The sequence below is a fragment of the Lynx rufus genome, unplaced genomic scaffold (genome assembly GCF_022079265.1).
Source record: "Lynx rufus isolate CCGP_SWC_20201006 ecotype Redwood Valley unplaced genomic scaffold, mLynRuf1.p SCAF_7, whole genome shotgun sequence".
NCBI classification, from domain to species: domain Eukaryota; kingdom Metazoa; phylum Chordata; class Mammalia; order Carnivora; family Felidae; genus Lynx; species Lynx rufus.
Genome location: NW_025814889.1, coordinates 93612516 through 93636533, shown reverse-complemented (window position 1 = coordinate 93636533; position 24018 = coordinate 93612516). Strand labels below are relative to the sequence as shown.

General features: G+C 36.6%; 1 protein-coding gene across 2 annotated transcripts in view; it reads right to left on the bottom strand.

The window, feature by feature from the left end:
- Positions 1-24018, bottom strand: part of NUP107 (nucleoporin 107) — a 43691-nt gene that overhangs the window by 7833 nt on the left and 11840 nt on the right. For both annotated transcript variants that reach the window (XM_047065975.1, XM_047065976.1), the window contains 18 exons: positions 23473-23600; positions 22401-22449; positions 20392-20463; positions 19897-19985; positions 17771-17849; positions 15864-15977; positions 11243-11333; positions 11008-11084; positions 8979-9038; positions 7974-8119; positions 7802-7850; positions 4471-4540; positions 4036-4154; positions 3235-3273; positions 2781-2931; positions 2356-2468; positions 951-1053; positions 333-493 (listed from right to left, as the gene is read on the bottom strand). In XM_047065975.1, coding sequence (XP_046921931.1) covers positions 333-493; positions 951-1053; positions 2356-2468; positions 2781-2931; positions 3235-3273; positions 4036-4154; positions 4471-4540; positions 7802-7850; positions 7974-8119; positions 8979-9038; positions 11008-11084; positions 11243-11333; positions 15864-15977; positions 17771-17849; positions 19897-19985; positions 20392-20463; positions 22401-22449; positions 23473-23600 — 1710 coding nt within the window. The remainder of the gene's footprint in view (positions 1-332; positions 494-950; positions 1054-2355; positions 2469-2780; positions 2932-3234; positions 3274-4035; positions 4155-4470; positions 4541-7801; positions 7851-7973; positions 8120-8978; positions 9039-11007; positions 11085-11242; positions 11334-15863; positions 15978-17770; positions 17850-19896; positions 19986-20391; positions 20464-22400; positions 22450-23472; positions 23601-24018) is intronic.

Sequence of the window (24018 nt, the reverse complement as noted above, 5' to 3'; positions counted from 1 at the left end):
AATATTTCGCTTTTCTGTTTTTGCCAAAAAAGAGAAAGAGAAAAAGAAATATTAAAGTTGATATAAGCATTCAAAGAATCTTAAGAAAACTAAGTTTCAGACATCACACACACTACTGCATGAGATGTTCTTGGTTGGTTGGCATTGATTAGATACTTAAGGCAATGAAGGCCAGATCACGATTTCAATGTTCCTGTGGATCAGTCAGTACCACAGTCACAAGAAAAATAAGATAATAAGTCAGTCACCACTTCTGAAAAACAGTTCAAAGTCTGAGAGTGAATCAGAAAAGTCATCAGGAAGATAGGCACATTTGTGATTTACAATCTCACCAAATAAGCTCTAATGCATAAATGTTCTCTGATAGCATTATCATCTTCAGCAGGAAGTGGACTGTCCATTCCTTGTTCCTCCCACTGATTATAGATTTCTGCTATCGAATCCTGAGGAATTTTCAAAAATACCTCTTTTGCAGCTTCATGCTTTTTTGATGCTGTGAAAAAGATGGTACACATGTGAATTTCTGTATAATCGTTTATAAAGGAGCCAAATCATTGGTTTGCAACTTTTACAGTCAGCTATAAGCATCTCCAGTCCCAATGTACTTCTATTAAAGGTGTGGGGGATCTTTCTACCTAATGACCAGGATTTTCCTTATTCCAATGTGACAGTCACAAAAGGATACATTAAATGCAGTTGCTTTTATCCACTTTTGTGTCTTAAAGCAATTATATTTTTCAAAGCCTTGAGATTATATGAAAAATTGATTAGACAATGAAAATCCATTGTTATATGTTTTGTTTCATAACATCAGATTTGATATACAAGAAGGGCTGTTTTGTCATCTGTCCTCCCCTGCCCATTGGAAGGATTAGAAAACCAGTTAAAACTAAATTTAGCAATATATGGATTCAAACAAAAACTTTAAAAAGTATTAAAATAAAGCATACCCAAGAATTTTCTCATTATCGCATTGCCTTGTTTTAGCGCTTCTGCCCTCTGTGCTGGGTCAAATACCAACCAGTCAATTACGTCAATTTTTAAGCGGTCCTCCTATTTATTTAATTGGAAAAAAGACATCAATTTTGGTATTTTTCTAAGATATTTTGCAAATTAGTAGAATTAACTTACATCTGCACTTCTAGTAAACATGATTTTCCCCCAAGTTATACAGAATTATGAAAGAATCTACCTTTCCTTAGTTTCTTTTCACATTTAATAGCTCTCTATTAAATTACAAAAAAACTTATTGGAGTGTGAATCTGGAATTAAATATTCTGTGTCCCACCAACTTAACCAGGTCATTACTTAACTGTTATTCTAAAACATTTTTCTTTCCTAGATAAAACTTTCTTTAAAAAAACAAAACAGGGGCGCCTGGGTAGCTCGGTCAGTTGGGCATCCGACTTCGGCTCAGGTCATGATCTCACGGTCCATGGGTTCGAGCCCGCGTCAGGCTCTGTGCTGACAGCTCAGAGCCTGGAGCCTGCTTCAGATTCTGTGTCTCCCTCTCTCTCTGACCCTCCCCCGTTCATGCTCTGTCTCTCTCTGTCTCAAAAATAAACATTAAAAAAAAATTAAAAACAAAACAAAACAAAACCCTTTTAAAAAAGATGTTTATTTTGAGAGAGAGAAAGAGAGAGCAAGAGAAGGGCAGAAAGAAAGGGAGAGAGAGAGAATCCTAAGCAGACTCTGCAATAGCAGCACCGAGCCCAACTTGGGGCTCAATCCCACAAACCATGAGATCATGACATGAGCCAAAATCAAGAGTCAGATGCTTAACCAACAGAGACACCCAGGCGTCCTGTCTGAAAATAGGATAAGTAAACTACTGAAGAGTTAGTGATTGATCAAGTATCTAGAATAGTCTGAAGAGCAAAAACCCAAAGCTCACTTTTTTCTGTTAAAGAAGCTTCCCGGGGCACCTGGGTGGCTCAGTCGGCTCATCCCACTCTGGCTAAGGTCACAGGTCATGATCTCACCGTTCATGCGTTCAAGCCCCGCGTCAGGCTCTGTGCTGACAGCTCAGAGCCTGGAGCCTGCTTCGGATTCTGTGTCTCCCTCTCTCTCTCCCCTCCCCCACTTGCACTCTGTCTCTGTCTCTCAAAAAATAAACATTAAAAAATAATAATAAAGAAGCTTCCTTTAACACAATACTACTGTAAGTAATTTTAATCCCTTACATAAGACCTTCATTTTGCTGCCAGCTTTTATAATTTAAAAGGCTTTGGCTGACAAAGAAAAATTCTTAAAAAAAGAAAAGACGCCAGAATATTCTAAGTTGGAAGTGGACCAAAAAGCAACATGAGGGATTATTCAGAGTTACACACACACCTCCCTTGCCAGTCATATTACCTCTGTAGTGCCAGTATCTAGGGCTGGGGCCACGTCATGATGACTGAATTCACCATTATCTTTCTTTCGGGTATTCTCAACTACAGTCTTTGTTATAGCCGCAATATCCAAATCTAAGGGATTTTTTTTAAGAGACAAAAATAAGAACTAATCATTCACATGGTCACAATGATTTGGTAAACTGGGATAAAATTTCCTTAAAAATGTAACACATAAAATACGAAAGACGTTACAAAAGAAAACGCCAAAATGAGGATATTTTACACGAGTTGTCATTTTATTCCTAAAACAGAATTCCATGAAAATTTTTATTTTTTTTTCTCTCAAAAGCAATAAAATTTAAACCTGGAAAGATAAATGTTACTGATGCCAAAATGGTAACTTGCCTACAAAGCCCAACAGATAAAGTTCTCAACCATTTTTACCTGCTTCCTTAGCCAGCTCCAGGCAATGGTGGCGCTGCTCAAATTCTGTAACACCTTCCAAAAATAATGCATACTGGGCAATAGCTAGGTCTTGAGGCAAGTGACAAGTATAAAATGCAATCAGATTTGTATGTTTCTCATTTATTAAAAGCTAAAAGACAAAAAAAATCAAAGGATGTTAATAATAAAACAGGTTCTGGAATCAACAGTGCTTTTTAAAAAGTTCACTTCAAAATTTCAAACATATTTATGAGAGATTCATATAGACATGGATTTGTGCTGCTAAACAGGATAATTTAAAATTCCAAATAAAATGTACTTATAATAATTAAAAGATCTCTTATGGATTCTGATGGCTCTCCTGCCACTGAGCATTAATACACTACTGTTCTGATTTTTGTTTTCATCAAAATGGTGGGGAAAAAAAATCAAATTGTGGATTCTCAAAGTTTACCTGGATGTACGCCTTTAAAACTTCAATGGAGACTTCTTCCTTGATAGAAAAAAAAGTATACAACCCAATTATAAACACAACTGTTTATGTTTATGTGTACCAGCAATATATCTAATAAAAATTCTATCAAATGATTTAATGACTTTAATATTTACCACTGAGCAATCACTATACGCTAGGCTAAGCGCTTAGCAAAGTTCATGTATTGCCTGATTTAACCTTACCATAGCTTTTTGTAGGCGGTTACTATTATTGTTCACAATTTACCAAGGAGGGAATTAAGAATTTCTAAACTAAGGAACGAGCGAGGTTTTATTTACCCAGAATTACACAGCTAGAAGCTGCCGAGTGAGGATGTGAACCCAGGATTCTTACTCCAAAGCCCAAGCTTTCAACTGTTGTACCATCTGCCTTCTACATGTACTCTGACCAAAATGTTATCATCATTTAAGAAAAAAGTAACAAAAAGAAAAAGAAAACAAAAATTTTAAATCTCACACAAAAATGAGTCTGGTTCAGTTAGCTTAGTTGACTGATTTAGAGTTGGGTGCTGATGGGGATAAAGTTCTTGAATTTATCAAAAACCACATAACCATCAGCATTCTACATTCACAGACTAGAGCCCTAAATGGTTACCCGCAGTGGGTTATCACCAAGTGACCATAAGAGACTATACAGAACACTTTTGCACCCATACCACCATTTCTAGAAAACAACAACAAAAAAATAAGTGTGTTTTCCTGATGAGAGGCATATAGCATCAGCCTTGCAAAGAAGAGTAAATTGTTCTTTTTTATTTACTTTGGTCTGTAGTCCCAGTGTGCGAAAAAACAAAATGAGGTGAGTCATGAAGCGGAGGAGGTGTCCAGGTAGATTGTTTCTGCTTTTGGAAAGCCATTTGTTAAATTCACCCATCAAACCTACAAGCCATCAAAGCAAAGATTCAACAATAGGGATAAAAATCAAAAGGAGAAATAAACATTATCAAAGACATTTACTGCATTCCTACAGTGCTATTAAATCACTACCTCATTGTTAATATGCGACATATAAAACAGATCCTGGATTAAATTCAAACTCCATTTTTTTTTTCAAACTCCATTTTTAACAATACTTGCATTCAATATAAAGATTAAAAGATGTGGTGAGTCATGCATTGTTTTGTTGACTTTTTACAAAATTGCCGTAAGAAAAAAAGAATTCGTACCAACTAAAATGAAAAGTATAGTATCTTACCATCAATGTCTCCCAGGATAAGGAATTTTTGAACTATATGGTAATGTTCTTGATTCTCTTCCAGAACTCTCTGAAAAAATGTTTACATTTTCCATAAATCTTCTAGTGGTCATTCTATAGTATTATTCACTGGCAAACTAAAATGTCAATTTTGAAACAATATATACAAAGAAAAAGTTTTAATGAAGGGTCTCAGGAGATCAAAACAAAATATGAGAAGGATATTTTCTGCCCTTCCCTAGCTCGCTCGTGCTCCCTCTCTTTCTCAAAAATTAACATCAAAAAAAAAAAAAAAAAAGAAGAAAGCAGGGAACTATGACAAAACGGTTTAATCTCTATGAATATTATTAAAGTTTTACTTTTTATATTTTACTACTGTTTTTCTTGGCACTCCACGGTGAGCCAGAAAGGGAGGGCACATGGAACCTAAGCAAAACAAACCCTACGAGTCCTTTGAACCTGAGCAGCAGTTCCTGCAGGCATTCCTTGGGTATTCTCTTCTGCACATGGCACCAAGCTTAACAGAAATCACCAAAATAGTGATTAGATAGAGTAGAAAAACCAAGTAACCTGCTGTTAGAGTGTTTAGAAGTAGAGTTTATTTCTTTTTTGTTGAATATATTTTAATTTTTATTTCATTATCTGAATTTTCTTTCAGCATTTATTACTATTGTTTTTTAATGTTTATTTTTAAGAGGGAGACGGAGCACGAGTGGCAGAGGGGCAGAGAGAGGGAGACACAGAATCCGAAGTAGGCTCCAGGCTCTGAGCTGTCAGCACAGAGCCTGACGTGCGGCTCGAACTCATGAACTGTGAGATCATGACCTCAGCCAAAGTCTGACACTCAACTGACTGAGACACCCAGGTGCCCCACATTTATTCTTTTTTACATTCAAATCTTTGCTCCACCTGAATTGGTTTTAAAACATGGCATGAGGTAGTGATTTAGCTTTGTTTTCATCCAGATGGAAAGCCAATTATGCCCACACCATGTATGTATATAAACCATTTCTCTTCCTTTGAAATGAAAAGATCACCACTGTCACTAAGTTCTAATACGTACTTGGATGTCATATGGACTTCTGTGCTTCACTGATCTATTCATTCCATACTAACTGCATATTATTTTCTTGTATCTTTATGCTGCTTTATTATCGAGTAAGACAAGCACTGCATAATACTGTTTTTTTCCAATTTTTTTTGCCATTCTCACTTATTTTACTTGTAAATTTTTCTGTTCAGAAAAATTTCCGAAAGTATGAAGTTTCTATGTTAATTTCTGAATAGCTAATATTTACATCAAATCTTCTCATCCAGGAACATGGTATATCTATTCAAGTCTTCCCATAAGATTCTATAGTTTCTTTACCAAGGTCCTCACACCCCCAGTTAATTTTATTCCTATGTGTCTTATAGTTTCGGTCAATAATTTAAACGGGACTTTTCTAATTAGTTGTAGGAAGTACAGACAGGCTATGATTTTTGGGGGGGATAACTTTGTCTGGAACTTAGATACTTAAAAAATTCTCTTATTCTTTTTTTTTTTTAATTAAAAAAATTTTTTAGTGTTTATTTATTTTTGAAAGAGAGAGACAGAGTGTGAGCAGGGGAGGGGCGGAGAGAGAGGGAGACACAGAATCTGAAGCAGGCTCCAGGCTCTGAGTGGTCAGCACAGAGCCAGACGCGGGGCTCGAACTCACGAACCGTGAGATCATGACCTGAGCTGAAGTCGGATGCCCAACAAACTGAGCCACCCAGAAGCCCCCAACATTCTCTTATTCTTATTAATTCTTTTATTAATCCTAACAACTTATTGAACCTTGAGTTTCTAGATTTATACTTTTATCATATGTAAACATTCCCCCTTTCTAATATTTATATTTATTCCTTTATTTTTCATTAGCTGGAATCTCCAAAATAACAGACTGGTAATGAATACTTGACAGAACAAACTAATTTCTTTACTATACAAAGTAAAGTAATAAGGAAAAAATAAAACTCAACAAAACAACAGGTAAAAGATTTGAACAGGAAATTCACAAATGGTCAATAAACATAGGAAAACTTGCTCAGCCTTACGAACAGGAAGGGAAATAAGAGTAGAATAGTGAGCTCCTATTTCCCACCTAACCTGTTAGATTAGCAAAAAAAATTAGAAGTGTGACATTTGGGACTGGTGAGAATTCAGGGAAATGACCACACTAATAAATTATTTACAGGAACATGAATGAAGTGCTACAATCAGGTAATTATACATCTACCCTTTAACTCAGCAACCCTGCTTTCAGGACACTTATCCTATAACAGGCTTGGTAGATAAGCATATATGTATATAAGCTTAACAGCAACTTTAGAATGAAAGAATGTTCACTGCAGTGCTAAGAAACAACCTAAATACCATCAAAAGAGGAATGCTTAAAAAGAATAAGTTAGGTTACATTAAATCTATATCCACTAACTTGGATAAAGTATCATTAAACGAAAAAACAAGACAAAACAACTCTCCCCCCACCAAGTTGTAATGTATGTAGTATGATGCAAACAACAACAAAAATCAAAATCCTATCTTGAACTATATACATTATTTACACATATTTGTAATGGTATGGAGAAGGATACGGAAGAATACAGAGCTATATATTTATCATCTCTGGGGAATGAGAATAACCATAAAGGGGTTGGGAAGAAGTTATTATATAGGTCTTATTTATATTTTTGGATTATTTTGTTACATACTTCAGTTATTTACAATTTGTTAGGCGAATAATACTTAAAAATATTAGATTATTTTAAGATCTAGGAAAAGTCTTGTTAATTTCCCATTAATATTTTTACTTTTCAAAAAGAAAGGGATAAATTAGCTTACATGCATACCCTTATTTTTAATGCTTATTTTTATTTTTGAGACAGAAAGATAGAGTGTGAGCGGGGGAGGAGTAGAGACAGACAGGGAGACACAGAATCTGAAGCAGGCTCCAGGCTCTGAGTTGTCAGCATAGAGCTCAACATGGGGCTCGAACTCACAAACCGCCAGATCATGACCTGAGCCGAAGTTGGATGCTTAATTAACTGAGCCACCCAGGAGCCCCTCCGTACTCTTATTTTTAGATAAAACCAATCCTAAACCAAAGAGACAGAAATGAAACATTATTTAAATATGCAATTAAGTCTCTTCCTTTTCAAGAATGTCTCTCATTTGGATAAGAGGTAAAGAAAAGAAGAGAATATAACAGTTTCATAAATTTTTTTGCCTTTCAGCTACAGTGCACACCAACATAACATTCAGTGTTTCCTATTCCAATTATCCTAAAATGTTCCTACCAATATTTACCTTTTTATCAGTAGCTTGAAGTTCTTCAAATACCTTTTCTAAGGTCCAACTTTAAAAAGAAAGTACAAGAAAGGGATAAGACAGTATTAATAATATGAACAAGGGCTACAAAATAAAACTTTACAGAGCATATTACAAATTACCAGGACAAAAAACAAACCAATAAACTCACTTTACTTCCAAATATTCCCTAGGGAGTTCTTCAGTTTCATCCAGAGTCAGTACTGATGTCCGGATTTCCTGTTCTACCAAACTGTCCACCATCACCCGAAAGTAGGCCCACACTGTGTCTTCCCAGGTGTCACAGACAGGAAGCAGCTTTTCCCCCATTCCAAACCAGAAACATACACACAGTCAACGAAAAAAAAAAAGGGAAAAAGTTACTTCCATTGATATGGACTATAAAGTCATTAGTTAGAATAACATAAAACACTGTGGATTATAACATACCATACCAAATAATCCTTTACCCCCCCCCCCACATCTTCCAAAAAGCTTGAACTATTAACTTTTTTTTTTCAAAGTAGGTTCCACACCCAACGTGGGGCTCAAACTCACAACCCTGAGATCAAGAGTCGCATGCTCTGCTGACTGAGCCAGCCTGGTGCCCCTAAAAAGTTTGAAGTACTGAGACTTTTTCCTACTGAATTCACAATAGCATCAATTTTCCATGTTGATGTAAGATGGTGTTTCAACTAATTATTATAACATCCCTCAAATAACTATAAAGTGCAGGGGATGGCGGGGTCTGCAAGAAGCCCACACACGTAAGACAATCCAAACAGTTCCTGTGCCTTAGGGGCACACTTCTGTATAAAGCTATGGGCACTAGAACTCAGCAATAAATGTGTATTGCAAAAAAAGTGTGTTGTAACTAAATTTACAATTCTCAGAAATTACAATCTGATTCTATGTATTAAAACATCACTTGGTGTACAGGATACATGAAATTACGCAGCTCAAGTCACTATCCCATTTCACGATTATCGCTATCACTGCTACTTCTTACAAAGTAACTTAAACTTATAAAATTTACCTGAAATCATTACTGCACTACATGCTAACTTGGATAGAAATTTAAAAAAAAAAGCTTATAAAATTTATTCTATATGATTAGAATATTTTATATATCTGATTTTGTTCCACAGGGAAAAAAGAATTAAAACAGACTACATACCTGCTTGAGATTCCCACTTAAAGCTGCATAAATTGCTCTCTCGTATCTATTAAAAAGCTCCTGAAATACAGAATATAAATTTGAACTACAGTTTTCCTCAGCTTGTCAGTTTTTTTCATAATCTGAAATTTTACAATGTCTTCTAAACTCAACTTATTCACTTGACAGTTGTAAACTTTAGTGAAAAATCTAGTGAGGCAAAAAAGGGGAAGGATCCTTTAATTCGATGATACAGTCAGTGCTGAAAACTTCAGGAAAAATCAACCATCTAAATTTCAAATACAGGATGAAAGCAGACCCAACTGTAGCGGATGCTTTGATTATGTATCACTGTCAAATTTTATTTCAGACAGAACCGGTGTAGGCATTTTCCCCTAAGAAGTTTCTAAATACCTAACACCACCTGATCCTTCTCTGAGAACATCAAGCAAGGCACCTGGATGGAACCTGTCGTGCACCAGTTTGCATCTAATTCCTAAGTAGAATTAATTATATTCAACAATTAGCCCATTTCACTACCACGTTCTATTGATGGCATTTCCAGTCTTCTTATTATCCAGTGACCTCAGAGACTATCACTGTATTTCTGAGTCCTCTGCCTTTGTTTCCAATCACCCTCTTGACCATTCTTGCTCTCTTCCTTTCTATTATCAATATTATTCTAGGACAGGCCCTTATTACTTAGGGTCTGAATAATTCTAACAGGCTCCTAACTAGTTTCTCAGCCTTTAGTCCATTCCATTTTTTTTTAATTTTTTTTTTTTTTTTTTTTACTTTTTTTGTTAATCTCTACACTCAACGTGGGGGCTCAAACCCATGACCCAAGATGAAGAGTCACATGCTGCACCGACTGAGCCAGCCAGACATCTCTAGTCCATTCAATTTTTAAGCCTATTTTTCACTGTCATGCTAATCTGAAAACACTGTTGTCATGTGCCTTGAGGTTTTGATGGTTCACTGCTATCTGTGATATACTCATTCTTTAGAGCAACACTTGAGGACCACCAATGCCTGTTCTTAATTTACCCTTTTCAATCACCTTTCTCATTAGTCCTGTTACAATGTTTGTTTTGAAACTGTGAATTGGTTCCAATGCAACTGATCTATTAAGGAACTATTTAAACATGATGCAAATTTCCGATAACATACAATTTCATCCGAAAGTAATACTAGGTGAATGCAGAAAACTACACCTGGTTGAATGATGTCACCTAGAAATACGAAACAAAACTGAGATACCTCAAACATCTACTTACTACCTCAACTTCATTACATGTGTTATAAGCTAAACCCATCCATATTGAGTGTGACAATTTTCAGTTTGATTGATTTCAGCTGACCTCCTTCTATACTTCACAGTAACTCACAAGCTGCAACCCTCTGACCCTCAATTCCACAAGTAAACTTCAGTGCTTTTTCAAGGTAAAATGCTGTAGTTATTGTAGCATTTCTGTATTTCCTGTTTAATAGTGCTTTATTGAGTTTTTACCCTTTTATGTATCACTGAGAATTTTTTAGTATTGTGCTCTCAACTCCATTTTCCCCAAAAGCCCTGTGGATTTTTTTGCATGATTTTGCATCCTGTAGTGAGTTTTTAGGAATGCACAAGTCACGTGATGTCATAATAGGACTGACTGTAATTCTTTTGTGAGCCTTCTGTTCCAACCTGGTAGACCTACCTCCCTTGAGTTGTCCAACCTATACATCCTACCTAGAATTCCTTCCTCTTTTTTTCACACCCAACAACTCAAAATCCTAGTAATTTTTTAAAGTGCAATTCAGTTCTCTCTCCTGGGAGGCCAGGTTAGCCCAAATGTTTATTCTCTGAACTCATTTGGTACCTCTTTCATATTTTCATCTTTTATCAGTGTTTGATTAGTAGTTAAGCCTGACCATCCCTATTCTTCAATTTGATCAGAAGTTTTTTGAAAACAGAAACTTTAGTCTTACACTACTCTGAATGTTTCAAAGCACCTTCAGCAGGCCTTCAATTAATTAGAGTAAAAATGAGTATCAGTAAATATCTTACATCTTCTGCCATTCTCCAACAACTTATTTTCCAAATCACTCTATATGGATTCCCTTCCACAGGTTCTAATTCTGTTCCTATAAAACAGTAAAAGAAATAAAATTTATAGTATAAAATATAGAACTCCTTATTTCAACAATTTCTAAAAACAAAAGCTGTGCTTCACAAAGATTGGCATTTAGAGCTAAATACATACCCAGAGATTAAATTCTCAGAATAAAATCTACTAAAATACCTCCATTAACATTAGGGTCATGATAGAGTTTCCAGCCTTCAAGTGTTGCAGCTCTCCATGCCTGACCACAACGTTTACAGAGTCGTTGTGCCTTTAGAACCAGAAAAAGAGCAGTCAGTCCTATAACCAAGTGTGATACTGGAAAAGCACTGTGCCTTACAGAAAAGTACAAGCAATACATATCAGGATTAGGTAACTTAAAGCATGATACTTCAAAGGGAGATGCAGACAACTAACAACTAGTCATGGCATTTCACTTTGCTACCCTTTGCTCTTTGGTTCTGGGCTTGCAGAGGAGGCTCCCATGGGGCTCACAGGCATTTAATTCTGCTAGAGACAAATGGGGCTAAAGAGGTTGATGACCCTTGACTTCAAGTATTATAAAAACATTGTCAGTCTCTATAACGACAGGGTGCTGGTGCTCATTCAGCCCACTGATATTTGTGTGAACTGTGATGAATCAGATGAACTTAGAGTAACCAGCAAGATACATCAGTGAGATAGAGAGACCACCTCTTTAGGAACCATCTCTTCGTCATTTACTTCATATGGTTTGGGCAAGATCCTACAATCCCACCTCCAAACGCTAAGATTAGGCATGTGATCGAACAAGAATCACTCCTAGGACTCTTGCTGGAAATACTGGCAAAGGGACACATTCCTTTTGCTGGAATTGCTAGCTGGCAGGAGGATGCAAGTCTGGAGCTGCTGGGGGCCATCAGAGATACAAGGAGCGGCTTCTTGAGAATGAAGCCACAGAAAGGAGGACAGGGCCAAGAGCCTGGGAAAGAGACAGTGTCCCAATACCATCCCTGGATCCTGCTTAAAACCAGATTATGACCCCACAGACTTCCCTGTTCCACAAGCCAATCAATTCTTCCCCACGTAAGTAACTTGAATTGGGCTTCTACCACTTGAACCTAGAGAACCCAAGTAATGTAACTAAAGAATATCATACCCCAAAACATCATTCTGGATTTATAGCCATTAAACATAATGAAAGCTATGTATTGACATGGGGAAATGTTTTGATATGCTATCTAAAAAAGGAAGGATAAAAACTGAATATAGAATCTTGAAAACATTTTTCTAAGTAAAATAAATTAGATACAAAAGAACAAATATTGCATGACTCCACTTGCATGAAATAGCTCGAATAGGCAAATTCAGAGAGACAGAAAGTAGATCAGAGGTTATCAAGGGCTGAGGCAAGGGAGAAACGGGGAGTTATTACACAATGTTACAGAGTTTCTGTCTGGTGTGATGAAAAGGTTTTGGGAATAGATAGTGGTAATGGTTTCACAAAACTGGAAATGCAATTAATGGCACTGAAATGTACATTAAAAATGGTTAAAACGACAAATGGTGTTATCTATGTTTTACCACAGAGAAAAAAAAATGAATAATGCAATATGCCCAACTACTGAATTGTAGATTTAAAAAAATTTTTTTAATGTTTATTTTATTTTTGACAAAGAAACAGCCAGAGGGTGAGCAGGGGAGTGGCAGAGAGACAGAGGGAGACACAGAATCCGAAGCAGGCTCCAGGCTCTGAGCTGTCAGCACAGAGCCCGACGCGAGGCTCAAACCCACAAGCCGCGAGATCATGACTTGACCCGGAATTGAATGCTTAATTGACTGACCCACCCAGGCGCACCTGAATTGTATATTTTAAATGGATGTATTGTACGGTAGGTGAATTGTATCTAAATAAAGTTATTAAAAAAACCTTAATGTAGGGGCGCCTGGGTGGCGCAGTCGGTTAAGCGTCCGACTTCAGCCAGGTCACGATCTCGTGGTCTGTGGGTTCGAGCCCCGCGTCAGGCTCTGGGCTGATGGCTCAGAGCCTGGAGCCTGTTTCCGATTCTGTGTCTCCCTCTCTCTCTGCCCCTCCCCCGTTCATGCTCTGTCTCTCTCTGTCCCAAAAATAAATAAACGTTAAAAAAAATTAAAAAAAAAAAAAAAACCTTAATGTATACTATGATTACAATTATGTTCAAAAGAGGTATAAAAGACAGGTCTTGTCAGAAGATAGTAAATAACAAGTGTTGGTGAGGATGTGAAGAAAAGGGAACCCTTGTGCACTGTTGGTGGGAACGTAAACTGGTGCAGCCACTGAGGAAAACAATAAGAAGGGCACCTGGGTGACTCAGTCAGTAAGCATCTGACTTCAGCTCTGGTCATGATCTCATGGTTCATGAGTTCAAGTCCCGTATCAGGTGAGCTAGAGTCCCGCTTCAAGTGAGCACGAGCCCCGCATCAGGTGTAACATGAGCGCCGCTTGGGATGAGCCCCACTTTTCTCTTTGCCCCTAGCTCACTTGCTCCCTCTCTCTCTCAAAAAAAAAAAAAACACCAAAACCAATGAGGAGGTTCCTCAAAAAGTTAAAAATAGAGCTACCCTACAACCCAGCAATTCCACTTCTAGTATTTATCCAAAGAAAATAGAAACACTAACTTGAAGAGATATATACACCTTCATGTTCACTGCAGCATTATTTACAGTAGCCAAAACATAGAAACAACATAAGTGTTCACTGACAGATGAATGGATAAAAAGATGTGGTATATATACATATACCAGTACACATACACAATGGAATATCTTTCAAAGAAGAATGAAATCTTGCCATTTGCAACAACATGGATGGACCTAGAGGACATTATGCTAAGTGAAGTCAGACTAAGACAAATACCATAGGACCTCTCTTATTATACGTGCAATTAAAAAAATAAACAACAAAACACGATCACAAATACAGAGAACAGATTGGTGGTTGCCAGAGGTTGGGAGTGGGAGAAATGGATGAAGGGGGTCAAAAGGTAAAAAAGAAAAAAGAAAAAGAATTTTCATCCTATGTAAGATGAAAATGTTAATAATGAAAGTTCTCATTTACTGAATATTTACTGTAAGCCAGACAATGTGCTAGATACTTCACAGCAATTATCTCATTTGATTCTCATATGAACCCAAAGAGAGGTGCTAATTCTGTGCCTGTTCAATGGATGAGAAAATCGTGGCACAAAGGTGATTAGCTTACTCATGGACACACAGACAGTGAGTGGTACAGCCAGAGTGACCACATTGTAATAGAATAGGCACTGAACTGAGATCACAGCCTTGGATTCCAGCCTTGATTATTTCACTGATTCTGTGACCCTGAAAGTCACCAAACTTCTCCAAGTTTCAGTGTTGTATTACGTTTGCTTGTAAATGAGACCACTGGAAAACATGGACTATACTGAAGCTCTTTCTAGCTCTAAGAAAAAAAAGAATGCTAGAAGTAAAAAATAAGAAGAAAAACCTCATTATCTATGGTTTTGTAAAGGCAGTGGGACCTTGGAAGTTTTTGTTTTTCAAACCTTCAGTAATGTGATCATATTTTTGTTTTCTGTTTTTTAAAATACATCCCTATTTGCCACCATGATTCCTAGTTATTTTCTGTACCACCTGGCAGAGTGGCTGGAACTTAACTATCTTCTGAATAAATTAGTATGTAATAAACACTTCTTTTCTTAATTGGAAAAAAAAAAAAGAGGGGCACCTGGGTGGCTCAGTCGTTTTAAGTGTCTGACTCTGGCTCAGGTCATGATCTCACAATTCGCAGGTTCAAGCCCTGCGTCGGGCTCTGTACAAACAGTTCAGAGCCTGGAGGCTGCTTCAGATTCTGTGTCTCCCTCTCTTTCTTCCCTATCCAACTCATGCTCTGTCTCTCTCTCTCTCTCAAAAATAAACATTAAAAAATTAAAAAGAAAAAAAAAAGAAAAAAAAAGGAATGATGCTTATTACCACTTATTACTATAAGAAATTCTAATAGTTTGAACATATGTCTATCTAAAAAACATTGCCAAAGAGACTGCAAAATAGGTACAACCTATTACCGTAAGCTTGGAGCTCCTAGGCATTGGATGTTCTCAAGAGTCAGCAAAGCCATCCAGTATGTTGTCTAATTAGATACTAAACATTCTCTATAGAAGATCTTCACTATCACAAAAGATCTTTTTTTTTTTTAAGTTTATTTATTTTGAGAGAAACAGAGATAATGCAAGTGTGGGGAGGGGCAGAGAGAGAGAATCCCAAGCAGGCTCCATGCTGCCAGTGCAGAGCCCGGCACACAGGGCCTGAACTCAAAAACCCACAAGATCATGACCTGAGCCTAAACCAAAAGTCAGATGCTTAACTGACTAAGCCATCCAGGCACCCTCCCAACAAAAGAGATTTTAAAACATGAAATTAAAAGGAAGAAGTCTGAGGGCCACTGTAGTTTTCACAGGTAAACAGTGTCTCCTAGAAGAGCAATTAGGGTCAGACTCATTCTTAACTCTTAAAAATCAGAACTAAAAATAATGGGGATATGCCTAGGGCATGCAGTACAATTTGGGAAGGCAAAGTCTGACTTCTTACAAAAGATTTTCTATTAGAGTTGCATAAACTACAATGCACTGCTTTCTGAAGTAATGTGTTTCTTATCACTGGAAATGTTCAAACACAAAGTAGATCCAGAAATAATGTGGCAGAGATTACAGCATCGAGGAGACATACGAGGTAGTCACAAAGGTCCTTTCTAACTGAAAGAGTCTATGACTTCTGAAACTGAACTAGCAGGGTGTATATGACTTACCTCTTCTGTCATTCCAGCACGGATTAGAGTGAAAAGATATTTGAGTAATCTGACTTCATCTTCTCTATCCAGATCATCAAGGGGCATTTTCTGTCTAATGGGAGCATCAGGGTCCTATCGAACAAACAAACAAACAAATAAATAAACAACAATAAATTCTTTGTACCCACATACATTTTAAACATCCCCAAGAGATGATAAAACTCTCGAGTTTATACACTGAAATAAGTTTATTTACAATTTAGTTAAGTAACAAAGGGAGTGAAGTATCACACAAGCATTCCAGAGAGCCATAGAACTGTCTGCTGCCCATTCAAAAAAGACTGTTGGCCCACCAAGGTACATACCTCGGTCAGACAAGGCAGAAACACAATGTCAGCCAAACCAGGCAACTCTTAAAAATGCTACAACATGAGCTGTAGCCTGCTGTAGCAACTGTACCTCCAAGTTAATCCTAAACAGAATTAGGTCTAGATGGAGAATGAGCACAGAGGAAACACTGAAGGAAGAGTGAGTAATACATTCTATGACTTGAAAGTGCTTCTCACATGAGAGGAGAGCCATAGTGGGATTAAGGCCATATAAAACACACTGATGTCCAATAAAATAATTTTTCAAGAACAGATTTCTAATAAATAAATCCACCTAGAACAGTTTATTCCCACCTATTATTTTTCATGGATAAAGAAATGTGCCTTTAAACATTTGGGATCACATATTGTCCTCACTTTTGCAGCAAACATCACAAGTGGTATTCATGGTGAATTTTAAATGAAAAACTATTTTAGTTTTTGAAAACGTTTATTTATTTTGAGAAAGAGAGCACGCGTATGCACGAACAGGGGAGGGGCAAAGAGAGAGGGAGAGAATCCCAAGCAGGCACCTTGCTGTCAGCACAGAGCCTGACGCAGGGCTCAACCCCACGAACTGTGAGATCATGACCTGAGCTAAAACCAAGAGTCAGATGCTTAACCAGCTGAGCGAGCCAGGTGCCCCTAACTGAAAAACTATTTTAATGCGACTCTTATTTTAAATGCTACTCTTATGTATGGTAATATATCAATTCAGAAAATAAAGTACATTATAGGTGAAATGGCTACTTTCACAAGTATTTTGTGGACCGATACAATCATTCAGTTTTGGAACATGGTCTCTTTCTGGCAAAAAGGAAATCACCACTTTCCACATGTTAAAGGAAATGATTTTTAGTTGTTTGCTACAGGGTGATTTAGCTATGATTTATTTCAAGCTCTTCTAGTAGCTTCCAAACAATTTTCATCAAAACCACTTTTGCTCCCAAAGAATTCTATCAATTTTTCCATCTGTTACTTACTTCTCCTACTTTTCACTATAAACATTTAGTGCACGTTTCCACCTGTCACAAAGCTCTCTTTCTTTATTTCTACAAGAATTAGACTCCTGTTCTTTTCAAATCTATTGTTATTCCTATTACTCATATCCTAGAATGGCCTTTCTAACCTCAAGCTTATGCAAAGCTCCCCTCTCCTCCCCCCCCCGCCCCCCCCGCCACTTTTTATATGTAAGAGGCTTCATGAGTCATCACTTTAAAGTTGAAGAGTCAAACCTTACTGTAAGACCAAAATTAATTTGTTTTTAAAGCTGGCAAATCACTTTCTCTACCTTCTTTTACAATTTACAATTCATAGGCAATAGGTTCAAATGTTCAAATACATTCCATCAAATTCAAAGGCAACCAAGTAGTTAGTGGTAAACAGTATATACAAATCTTTGGGAAACCAAAACAAGGATCCCTATGAAGAAAATTCTCAGCCTTTAAAAAACAAACACACACACACAAAAAATAAATAAAAAAAATAAAAATAAAAATAAAAAAAAACAAACAAACACAAAACCTTGAAGACAACTTTTATTTCAAAGAAACTTACCAATTCAGTGACAAGGGGACGGACACTTCCTATATAAGAAGGCAGCTGCCGCTGCTTCAGGGTATGCAGAGTATTTTCCCTGCAAGAAAAAATATAACATTTTTAAAAGAAGTAACTTTAATATGTTTATTTAAGGAAATAAAATCAAGTCAAAGTAGAAAGAGAGAGTACAAACTCAGAAAATCAGGCAAAAATGCTAAATATAAAGAGGCTTTTAGGGGCACCTGGGTGGCTCAGTCGGATAAGCGACCGACTACGGCTCAGGTCACGATTTTGAGGTTCATGGGTTCAAGCCCCATGTCAGGCTCTGTGCTGACAGCTCAGACCCTGGAGCCTGCTTCGGATGCTGTGTCTCCCTCTCTCTCTCTGCCCCTCCCCGACTCATGCTCGCTTGCTCTCTCTCTCTCAAAATAAATAAATATTTAAAAAAAAATTTTTTTTAAGAGGCATTTTAGCTCAGATGACTAATGATGCTAAACATGTTTTCATGTCTTTATTGGCCACTCATCTGTCTGCTTTTGTGAGCTTATCTGTTCAAATCTTTGTCCCCTGCCCTTTTTTCTTTTACTACATTATATTTTTATTATTGAGTTGTAGTTCTCTTATCAGCTACAAGTCTTATATTTTTCTTCTAGTCTGTGGCTCGCCCTCTCTCATTTCTAAATGATGTCTTTAATGAGTAGTTTTTCATTTTTATGAAATCGAATCAATCTTTCCCAGTTATTGCTTCCTATGATCTTTCTTACTCTTGCCTATCTGCAAGTCACAAAGATATCCTATGTTTTCCTCTAAAAGTTCTGTGGTTTTAGCTTTTATGATCCATCTTGAATTAAATATTGGGTATGGTGTGAGGGAGGTGTTTTTTTGCACGATATCTCGTTTTTCTGCAAGGTTTGTTGAAAAGACATTCATTCCCTCATTGGATTGCTTAGACGCCTTTATTGAACACTAACTGACCATCTAAGTGTGGGTCTGTTTTACAGTTCTATTCTGTTCCACTGATCAGTAAGAAAAGAAAAGACTACCTCATAAAAAATGTGCGAAGACATTTACCTTAACTTTTTCAATTTTAAATGAAAATTTCTTTCTCCCAGAAAAATCACAACTACTCAAGATTTAATTTTTGACAACCACTGAATAGCACTAATTTCCTAGTTAAGCACAGAAAAGATATAATAATTGACTTGCAGACTTTATACAGGCATAATGTTACTGAATTCAAATGCAATCTGAACAGTTTCTTCAAGTCTTAATATAAACTGTCCCTTTAACTTAGGGATGGCTTTTTGTTTTTTTTCAACGTTTATTTATTTTTGGGACAGAGAGAGACAGAGCATGAACGGGGGAGGGGCAGAGAGAGAGGGAGACACAGAATCGGAAACAGGCTCCAGGCTCTGAGCCATCAGCCCAGAGCCTGACGCGGGGCTCGAACTCACGGACTGTGAGATCGTGACCTGGCTGAAGCCGGACGCTTAACCGACTGCGCCACCCAGGCGCCCCGAGGGATGGCTTTTTGGTTTCAAGGTCCTAAAATAATTTAGAAGTATTAAAGGATGTAGTGACCAAAGTTTTTCAAAAAAGCACAAGTAGCTAGAAACATGACAGAAGTATCTTCTTGATAATCAAATTACATTTAAAATAAGGTCCCACAGCCTTACCCTAGCCTGCCCATAAAAGTCCCATATGAGTTGACTCTCTTCGATCTCATTTCCTACCATACTTTTCTTTGCTGTGTACAGACTGGCCTCCTTGCATAAACAGTTTGTTTTCAGGATCTTTGCAGTTTCTGTTCCTGTCTGGAACAACTTGTCTCCTAAATTTTTGCACGTTTTGCTTCCTCTCACTCATTACCTGTTACTTCCTTAGAAGAGGCCTGTTCTGATTACCTCTTCTATTTAAAGTTGTACCCACTGTCATCTTCTATCCATCAACTCTCCTTTTTTCAAAGCTCTAATTGCCCAACAGGCTAAATATTTATTTGTGGTCTAACTCCCTTAAATAATGTCAACACCATAAAGGCAGGGTTTTTGTCTGCTTTGCTGCAGACTGAATTTAAATACTTGTTGAAAGATAAACAAACAAAACCAACACTGAGTGACTTCAAGAATAAGCGTTTAGTAACTTACCAATAAACTGATTTTGCATAAAACTCAATGTTATCAGAAAAATCTCCAATTTCATCTTTGGCAATGCTCTCTAGCCAATCCACCACCAGCTAGGAAAGGGAAAAAAAAAAAAAAAGACCATTAACTATAAAATCTGTTACTGTTTTACTTGAAATGGTACTTCCATCCTTAATTCAAAATGTTTCTGATTAAAAAATACCAACTAACAATTTTTCGAACCACTATTTTTGCTTTTTTAAGATACATAAATATAGCAAAAGAATGAAATGTTCTATAGGAATAATACAGTTCTTAAAAAGCTATTCCTGGAAATGCTAGGGCTATTCATTTGAAAACTGAAGAACAAGGTTCTTAACTCCTTTTAACTGTAAGCAAAAACATCAAAAAGAAAAACAGTTTTTTTAAGTTTTAAATTTAAAAAAGTTTCAGTTCTTTGTGTGTCATTTACCTTTTCTCCATGCTTCATAAAAAAATATTTTAAAATTCTAATCTTACCTGACTTTGTCGAACAAGTGGATCTCTCTGAAATAATGTTTCCACCACCACTTTCTCACTGGCATTAAGAGCCTATTAAAAAAATTATTTATAGAAAGAAAAAAAAAGATGTTCTAAGAATATTATTTTAATAGGAAAAGGTGAACCTGACATGTATTCAATTACCCATAAACATTTAACCACACAGCAAATCTGTACATTCATGTGTGAAAATTTTTCTTAAGCAAATTTCAAACTGCTAGATCAATCTGCAGCTGTTCTTGATACTTTCATTCTTTAGCTATTCGTGGAATTTTAAAACTCTACTTCCTCAGAGATGTTTTAGGGAAAACAAAACACAGAACAAAATGAAACAAGCAAAAAAAATCATAATAAAGGGCAGGATGCAATCATGTGACATTATCAGAAAGTGAACATTTAAAAACTTCTAAACTCTTGGGTGGGGGTGGGCTAAATGGGTGTTGGCCATTAAGGACAAAACTGTGTGGAGCACTGGGTATTATACATAAGTGACGAATCACTCAATTCTACTCCTGAAAACAATTATTACACCATATGTTAACTGATGAGAATTTAAATAAAAATTTGAAAAAAATAATAAAAACTTGAAACTCATTCTACATAGCAGAAGTTGATAGGTAATAAAACTTTACAATCCAAGGGCTTTCCTTAACAAGACACAAGATAATGAATGATCAAGGAAAACTTCACAGATGTGATCATATAAAAATGGGAATGTCTACTTGACAAAGACCCCTTAAACAAAACTGAACGACAAGTAAAAGGAGGACTATCTTTAACATATACAAGAGGAAACAATAACTGGAAAATGAGCAAAGTGTATGATTACAGAATTCATGTAAGAATATTAAGGCTTAAGAATGAAGAATACTAGGGGTGCCTGGGTGGCTCAGTCGGTGAAGTGTCCGACTTCAGCTCAGGTCTAGATCTCATGGTTCGTGGGTTCGAGCCCCATGTTGGGCTCTGTGCTGACAGTTCAGAGCCTGGAGCCTGCTTCAGATTCTGTGTCTCCCTCTCTCTCTGACCCTCCCCTGTTAGCACTCGGTCTCTCAAAAATAAATAAATGTTAAAAAAAAATGTTTTTTTAAAAATGAAGAACACTCCACTTTGCTAATAATCGATAATATACACATTAAAGTGACACACCTAATCTCCAATTGGCAACATCAAATGAGTTAGAGGAAGCATTTTCACCCATTGTCAGTACACTGCATTAGGAAGGCAAGATGACAATCTATCAAATTTTGACCCAATTTCGCTTCCAGAAATGTAGGAAATATTGAAATACATAGATAAATACGATTTGGAATGTTCACTGCCTTACTGATTGCTACAGCAGAAATAGTGGAAACAACCTAAATATGTCTATCAGAATGTCTGAAAAAATTTCAGTTCTGGCATATTATGAAAAAATAAGGTAAACCTACATGAACTGACAGAAAAAACAAATATTGATGATTAAAAAAGAAACTCTTAGTATAATGTATAAATGAAATCATACTATATGTTAAAAAAATAAAACAAACCCATGGGGCGCCTGTGTGGCTCAGTCAGATAAGCCTCTGACTCTTGATTTTGAGCCCCAAACTGGAACTCTGTGCTGACAGCATGCTTGAGATACTCTCTCCCCCCTGTCACACACATACTCTCTCCCTCTCGTGTGCATGTGCACACACTCTCTCAAAATAAGTAAACATTAAAACACACACACACACACACACACACACCCGTGTGTATATATACATATAAAGATGCACAGAAAAGTGTCTGGTCGCAAATTGTTAGAACAGTAAGGGATAAAAGAGGACTTTTACCTTTTACCCTATAATATAGATCGATATTTGATTACTTTATAAGATTGTATCTTTTACTTGTAAAATTTTTTAAATGAAGAAACTCAAGATGGAGGGTCAGAAATCAAATCCTATTATTAAAAACCATTTTAAGTTTTAAACATTTATAAAGGAAAAAATTAATCTTAAACTTACACTAAGTACAAACATATTTTCATCTTCTAATGCCGACTGTATTCTGTCTCTGAGGAAAAATGACAAAATGAAAAAGGCTTAAATTGCATAAATATATGAAATCACCTTTTAAACTATATATATACACAAACCTACATTCTCTCCAGCATAAACAAGTTGAGCTTCCAATAAACTTAATCATTCTTTTGAAACAAAGATACAAGTAGTAAGTACCTTCTGGATCGGATATTGACATCTGAGCAAATCTGATATTTACTAAAAACAGACACTGCAAAGTCTTTCCTGGCTACCTGCTAAGGCACACACTGAACTTTCTAATATAATTGTTTTCACATGGCAAAAATTATATAATCTAATTTTCTTTCAGGATTTTCTCATCACAGTGAGAAAGCAGCAGAATGAGAGGCAAAACCACTGAGCATCTGAGAGAAGGAATATTTGGTTAACTTCTTTCAAACTGCCACTTTATATAAAGTCTATTTTTCAGTTCCTTTTCTTTAAAATTTTTTACTGTTAATTTATTTTTGAGAGAGAGAGAGAATGAGCAGGGGAGGGGCAGAGAGGGAGGGAGACACAGAATCCAAAGCAGAGTTCTTTTTCTTGTCTATCCTAAGTACTGCAGTATTTTCAGTACTTTCCTGATCTTATTTTTGGGAGCTACCAGCTTTTTGATCTAATATTCCCCTCTTCCCTCCTAACTCACTCCTGATAATCATCTAATGATGAGGCATTAGAAACAGTAAGTACCAAAGATAGTAGAACCTATTTCCACACATCCTACTCTAACTTTTAAATTAATTTGCCTATTTGGGGGCCTGGGTGGCTCAGGTCATGATCTCACAGTTCTTAGGACTGAGCCCCATGTCAGGCTCTGTGCTGACAGCGTGGAGCCTGCTTGGGATTTCTCTCTCTCTCTCTCGCTCTCGCTCTCGCTCTCGCTCTCGCTCTCGCTCTCGCTCTCCCCCCCCCCCCCGTAAAATAAATAAACATTAAAAAGACAAACCATGTTTAAATTAATTTGCCTATTGGTTACCTTGTGTTTATTTCACTTATGAGGCCTACACAACTTTACCTATACAGAGAAGCCAGCAGCCTCCATGTGACCATCTCCTGTTGAAGAAGCCAGAGCATACTGGCTGTTTTTGAGAACTTCTGAAGTCCAGGTGTTGCTCGGCTCACTATTTTACTCAGTATATTCACCTAACGTAAAGATACAGATGTAAAGAGGTTTTCTATCATTCTGAGCCATAACTGCGTATTCTTCAAGTGCACAGCTCTAAAACTAAACATACACACACATTTAGAGTATGAATTTTTCCTATCTATTGCCTTTTTTAAATTGAATGGAAATATAACATTCCCACTCGAAATGGTCTTAATTTGAAGTAAGGTGTGTTTATGTGAGTATATATGTAAAAGTTTAACATACTCCAAATTTCAGATTAAACAAGAACAGCCATGGATACGTTTTTTTCTTCTTTTATAAGCTAAATCTAACCTATTCCTGACACATCTAACCTATATCTAACCAGAAGATAAACCAAATCTAACCTATTCCTGACAAAATGATAACATGGACTAACAGCATAGCAATGAAAATTGAAAATAAAGTTATCTT